Consider the following 6,553-nt stretch of genomic DNA (forward strand, 5'->3'; position numbering starts at 1 on the left):
ATTCTCCTGAGACACCATAATAGGTACCACCTAAAAATAAATAAATAAAAATAACACCTCAGCAAAAGCCTTGCCATTTACCAAACACTGATTCTAGGTCTACAACTTGCTTGCATTACTTGTTGATAAGATACATCTTATGACTATTAATTACTTGATTGCTGAAGTTTTAAATGAATAATTTGCGTCAGAGGAAGTAAACGTATAAAGAGGAAGACAATATAATTTATCATCTCCATCGAAACTCAAACTTTAGGTAAAGGGGTACCGTCCATAATGATAGAATGAAATAGGCACAAATAGATATGGTCCTGGGCAAACCAACACACACAGTTACTTTCCTTTTAAACATTATTCAGAGTCTTCAAATAAACGTTCATGTGGACAGGAAGTTTTCACAAGAGAGCAACAGAGGCAAAAAAATCTAAAGTCAGTTCTGCAGTATATTCCTCTTTTGCCATCCACAGAAAACTGACCTAGATGAAAATAAGTGTGCATAAACTTGATGTAACAGTAGAAGAATATACATACAGAAAGCCTAAAGCATACAGTACAGACTCTTAAAAAATTCTTAAACACATACAATCTATTACATCACCCACCAGTAAACCGACATGGAAGAGGAACTACTTGACAAGTGTCTGGCCTCTTATTCAGCTAATTCTGAAAATGAATAATTTATTAAATCCAGTGACACTAAAATCATCAGTCTTTCTCTCCAAATTTTTTCTCATAAAAGATGAGAAAATTACCCTAAGCTAACTTCTCCTTTAGTTTTTGAATGAAGGTTGTTGTTGCCTTTTAGCTATTTCAAACTTTATCATTTTTACCACATTGCTTTTTGTGCTAATGACATGAGCTATTTAATGAAAAAAAAAGAAGAATGTAAGTAAAAAGGTAATATAACCTCAGACCAAGCCCTGGACTCACCTGACCTTTCACCTCCTTGCCCAATTCTCACACTAGTAGCTGCAGCCCTGGCGTGTGTGACATGGATTCTTCTACAGCAACTCATCCCCAAGGGCCCCTTTCTAGCTGCAAGACCCGTGGGAAAGGATGATCTTGTGGTTCTTCTCAGTTTTAGGGAGCAGAGATAATAATGGCATCGTTCTCTGGTACAGCAATTTCAAGTTTAAAGGTACTTCCGTGTCACGTTAAAACCTCCCAAGTTAGGAGAGCAGACGTTATCAATTCCTCTTCACACGTGTAACGAACACGAGGCTGGCGGGTGGGGGGGACTGACTTGTTCCTGCTCACATGTGAAAGCAATAATGTTAAGACCAGACTCTAACTCGCTGCTCTGCCTGATGCTCCCCTCCCTTTCTCACCATGGCAGCTGAAGACAGTAAGACCTAAGCCCACTTCAGCCATAAGCAGAGGACTCCCTGTTCTACCCAAACAGCCCGAAGCCTGACCCGCTGCCAGGGCCTGAAACAATGGTCTGAACGCGGAATTGAATAGCAAGTGATATGTTGTTAGAAACAGCCTACCTAATAAATCAAACTCAGAACAATAGCAGAGAGAAGAGGTAACCTCCTGAGGAGGAGAACCGTGGGGAGATGCTAAGGCATCAGAGAAAACGCCGGGCAAAAGAGCAGGCAGATTGGAACTGCCCCTTCCATGGGGCAGAGCTGCGGCCGGGTCAGGGGGCTGGAAAGGGCAAAAATGCCACTAGCCGTGTGAAATTCCTCCCTTCCTCCTTTTAAGCTTTATTCTCTGGAATCCAGAATAAAAATGTCATGAGCAAAGGGTCAGGAAGGCACCTGACCAGTTCTGGGAATTTCACTAATATTAGAAAACTAACAGAATACTGACAGGACGGACGTCTCATCAGAAGGTGAGCCCAGGGCAGAGTCAAATATGTGTCAAATGCCTGCCACACAGAAGGCAAGCAAAAAATGTTAGTCTCTTCTCCCATCAGAGGAGGGAAACAAACCGTAGCGCCCCCAGCTTGGTGCGCTTCTCACAAGACCCACAGGAGGGCGCAAGACTCGGAGTCCACGTGCCTGCCTGGGTCCTGGCTCCTGGGTCCTGTGGCTCTAGCTGCCCGTGTCCCAGATCCATTTCCTTCGACTCTCAGGACCAGCTTTAAAATGCCCAACTCATACCACAGGGCAAAATGTAAACATTTGTTAAAAAAAATAAAATTGTCTGAAAAAGCAAATGAAATTGTCTTATATATATATATATATATGACAATGAGCTTTATATCATCCATGTATGGTAGAATGGTATTATTTCAGGAATTCCTAGTTGCCATCTTTCCAGGAAGCACTGCCCGGGTTTCACACACATCATTCTTCTCAGTTAGCAGGCTGAGCAAACACGCCCAAACGTTGAGCTTCTATTCAAGTCAGCAGTAGCACACATAGTCCACATTGGTTCCCACATTCTACTTCAAATTTAGTAACCTGTTTACTTAAACTATGGTGCCCCTCACTTCTTGTTAAGAAGAAATACCCACAGGTTAAGAGAGAGTCAAGCCAGGTTGGCAAAAACATGAACTGATGGTTACGTTCTCTTACCATCCCCTCTCTTCACTAACATACAGTTCCTCCGTTCTCAGGCTTCCCTTCCCTCCAGGAGCCTTGGACACCCAGGCCTCGGCATGCACATTCAAAGACAGGTTTTTACTGTAGGCAGAAGAAGTCCACAGAGTTCAGAGTTAACCTTCTAAGTTCACCCGTACCCATGACGGGCGTGACAGAGACTAGACTCTGAGTGAAATAACTGTTAGGTATCTCTGAGTCTTTTCTCCTTAACAGCCGCCTCTCGGAACAGGTAGACACCTGCTCGTGATTCAGCAGCTTTCTCTCATTCCCATTTGCCTGTCTCCTTTTCCTTCTTACCCACCCCTGCCTCAGCAGTATGGCAGTATCTGTGGATGTAAGATAAGAAATCTTGGCAAACCCCAATGACAACATGATGCCTGCCCCCAGGAGGCTCTGTGCTCAACCCTCCTCAGCTGCCCCAGCCTATGTGCCCTTCTTTTCCTGGGTGCTATTTGGGGTTCTCTCATATTAAGTCTTATTGGATATATTTCAGGAAACAATATTATAACTGTTCGGAGAGAAAAAAAAAAGGAGAAAGAAAGCTGGAGTTACAAGAGTTCTACTAATTCTTTCTCCTCTCATGAAGTACATAGTATGGGTGCTTGGAAACGTCATCTTTGGGCTCCCTATTGAGAAGAGAGGGAGAAGTCCAAAGTCAATATTTTCTAAATCAATTCACACCATGAACTGCAGGATTTCTAAGAAAAACAGAACGCACAGAATCCCAATTTAATTTTCTTGCCAATATTTACACAGTAAGAACCAGAACTACAGCCCAAAATCTTGGATCCAAAGCTAATGGTCTCTCCACCACATCATGATGCTTTTTATTTTCTTCAAACCGGAAACAGTCCCCTTGCCCTCAACCCACAGGAAAACTCCACCAATGGTGTGGGTGGAGCTCCAGGCCCTCATAATCACAGCTCATCTTCTGAATCAGCCTGACCTTTTTCCAAGCTACCTCTCTGAGAGAGAAGAAAGAGCAGGAATCAACTTAAGAAAAAGTACAGCACTGTTCTAATCGCAGGCACTCTGACACATTACATGGCAGCAAACTGGGATTCTGAAACACTCACCAATCTCCCTCTGCACAAAAGACCAAGACATTAGGAGAGGAGGCTGATAAAGTTGATGCAGAGGTCTGGGATTAGAGAGGGCTGCTGTACAACAGGCTCGCACAGTGCGATATTTTGTGAATCCTTGCAAAGACGGAACAATGTGTGCAAGCCAGGGGAAACAGTCACGGAACAGCAGAAGGAAACGAGCAGCTGGACAGTGCTCTTCATTCTTATTTGTGCACGAAGCCCATACAGTCTCACCACTGCTGTCCTTAGGCAGTCAGCACGTTCCGGATCCTGTCCTAAAATTCACCCTCACTCCACAATCCCTGCAACAGCCAATGAAGAGGCAGGATGGCCACTACTGCCCTGGCCTTTCCCCTTCCTATTGGGACCCTGTCAAGCAGCAGCCCATGTTTGCCACCGGCTGCTGGAGGCCTCCATTCACCTGCTGGCTGCAGCCGACACCAGAAGAAATAATAACAAACCTGTAAATGCTGAGCAGCAGAACAGATATCCAGAGCAGGTGGCAGGGGCTGAGACCCGTTAGGACAGACGGACTGACAAGCAGACAGACAGACAGCAGCGCCATCAGACACCATCCATGACTTCCAATCTCAGAAGAGGGGAAGCCTGCAGCACCCGGGACGTCATTGCTCACTAAGGACCGGCAGCGGACAGCAAGGGTTCTGCCTCCCTCCAGCCGGCAGGCTTAAAGTGTTTGTTTTTTGGCTAAGCAAGGGCAGGGAAAGCAGAAACCTGCCGCGCTGTATAGAACCAGGCCCTCTCTGGCCTTCCGAGTTCACAGCCCCTTTCCGAGTGTACGACCCAAGGGCAGGGACGACTGGATGTCTGGTCTTCGCTGGAGCAGCACCCCCAGCTCTCGCTCAGTGCCCCCTCTCCCGCCTGGGTCCCAGGTACACCGGTGAGGACCCAGCAGTCTGTGCACGCAGCCTCCCTCCCCTCCCCTCCTCACAGGCTCTGCTGTACTGAGGGCATGCGGGACTCCGCGGCAGCCTCTTTCCTTCAGAAGGCAATCCTAGGGGGTCGGGGGGCTGGGCCGGGTGTGCTCTGTGCCTGGGTGCCACCCGGTTCCCTCCCTGCCCTTTCTCTGCTCTCAGCCAACTCCACATGCAACAGGTTCCCTGGGCTCTCCATGCCAATCCTCTGCCCCCAGGTACACCTGCTGGCCTAAAGGGGGACACCCAAGCAGTCGTCCCAGTCGGGTCTCTAAATTCCCTTAGGCCCAGGTGAAAACTCCCTGACCACATGAAGACCTCCCAAGGGAAGGCAGGGCCGAAGCTCCGGGGCGCTGTGGGGGTGAAGGGAAGGAGCAGGGGGAGCCGTCTGGAACCCAGCGCCTTGGGAGCAGCTGTGTCTGTGATTAAGGCAAGCAGTGACCTGGGCACTGTCACACATCCCTGCACCACCAGGGACGAGCCGTCCCCTCCCCAGACACAGGGAGATGGGGCGCTGAGGGGGGTCCCCGAGAGGCTGATGGGCTGTGACGAAGGGGGCTTGTGTGCAAATATTCGATCTGCTATTACATTGCTTCCACCTGGAACTGAGCAGGCCCAGAGGTCTCTTGGAAGCCAGTAAACGGGAACCTCTATTTTATTCAGGCCAGAGTCCCCATCAGCTTCTCCCATTATTAAAAACTTTGCATCGCCTACGGCATTATCTATGGATAAGACAAGGTGTCTTCACACAGTATTCTGAATAGAAGACTGTGAAAAAAGGGTTTAAGAAGCTGGGGAGGCAGGTTACCAAAGATGGCAACTGCCCAGAAAGACCCAACCTTGATCTGTGAGATGAATGAGCACCAAAACCAACACTAAACAGAAGCATTTTTCCTCCACAGACGCTGGCTCCCGGCGCCGGGGTAACCCCAACCTGCTGAACAACTCCGGGAGGCGCGGGGGCCGTTCCCAGCACCTCCCGAGCCCACCTCGCCGCCCTCGCCCTCCCCGCCGGCCCCGGGCGGCTCCCCGGCCAGCGTCGACCCCCCCCCCCACCTGGGTGGGACCGGCTCCTCCCGCCCCGGCGGACCCCGGCCCCGGGCCGCCGCCCCCCGGGCCTCCCCCACCCGGCCGCGGGCGCCGGGGCGCGGGGGGCGGCTTACTTGAGCATGGCCTCCTCCTTCTCCTCCTCCTCCTTCTGCCGGTCCAGCACTGCCATGATGATGCTCCGCTCTTCCTCGGTCAGGTGGCTCAGGTCGGGCAGCTCCGGCATCGGGGGCGGCCCCGTGGGCGGGCGAGGCCCGCGGGGCCCCGCGGCCGAGGACATGGTGGCGGCCCGCCCGGCGCCCGCCGCTGCGCCCCTGCTCCCGCTCCCCGCGGAGCCCGCGGGCGGCGCCGGCGAGGGGTGGGGGGGATTGGGGGGCGCCCGCCGCTCCTGCTCGGCCGCGGCCGCCGGCCCCGGATGCTGCCTTTGTGCGGGCGGCCGGGCGGGGGCGGCGGGGGCTCGGGCGGCTCCGGGCGGGGCCCCGGCGGGCGCGGCGGGCGGCTGCGGGCCGGCGGGCAGCGCGGAGTTTGCCGGCAGGCGGGCGGAGTCTCGGCGGCCCCGCGGCTCCCGGCGTCGCCGCCGCCGCCCTCGCCCGGAGCCGCCCACTCCCCGGGCCCGGCCGCGCGCCCCGGCCGCCCCCCGCGCTCGCCCGCGCGCGCACCGCCGCGCCCGCCCCGGGGCCGCCCCGCCCGGCAGCGCCCCTCCGCCGCCCCGCGCCGCGCCCCCAGCCCGCGTCTCCGGGGCCGCATCGACCAGCGTCATCCTCGCTACCATCTTCGGCGCGGGGCGCTAATACCGCTGGGGCGCCCACGGTGCTCTGCACAGCAGGATGCGACACCCTCTGCATGCATGTTTTTTTTTCCTGCTACCATATCTTTCTCAAGTGTCCATAGCCACAACAACGTAATTTGAAAATGCTTTGGATGCACACACACCCCT

At 52.8% G+C, this 6,553-nt stretch overlaps 1 protein-coding gene across 1 annotated transcript in view; it reads right to left on the reverse strand.

Moving 5' to 3' along the window:
- Window positions 1-5,942, reverse strand: part of RIMS1 (regulating synaptic membrane exocytosis 1) — a 426,962-nt gene extending 421,020 nt beyond the window's left edge. The window contains exon 1 of the mRNA XM_057494214.1: window positions 5,733-5,942. Within this exon, the coding sequence (XP_057350197.1) occupies window positions 5,733-5,896 (164 nt within the window). The 5' untranslated portion in view covers window positions 5,897-5,942. The remainder of the gene's footprint in view (window positions 1-5,732) is intronic.
- Window positions 5,943-6,553: the final 611 nt, after the last annotated feature.

Source organism: Manis pentadactyla, chromosome 16 (assembly GCF_030020395.1).
Source record: "Manis pentadactyla isolate mManPen7 chromosome 16, mManPen7.hap1, whole genome shotgun sequence".
Lineage (NCBI taxonomy): Eukaryota > Metazoa > Chordata > Mammalia > Pholidota > Manidae > Manis > Manis pentadactyla.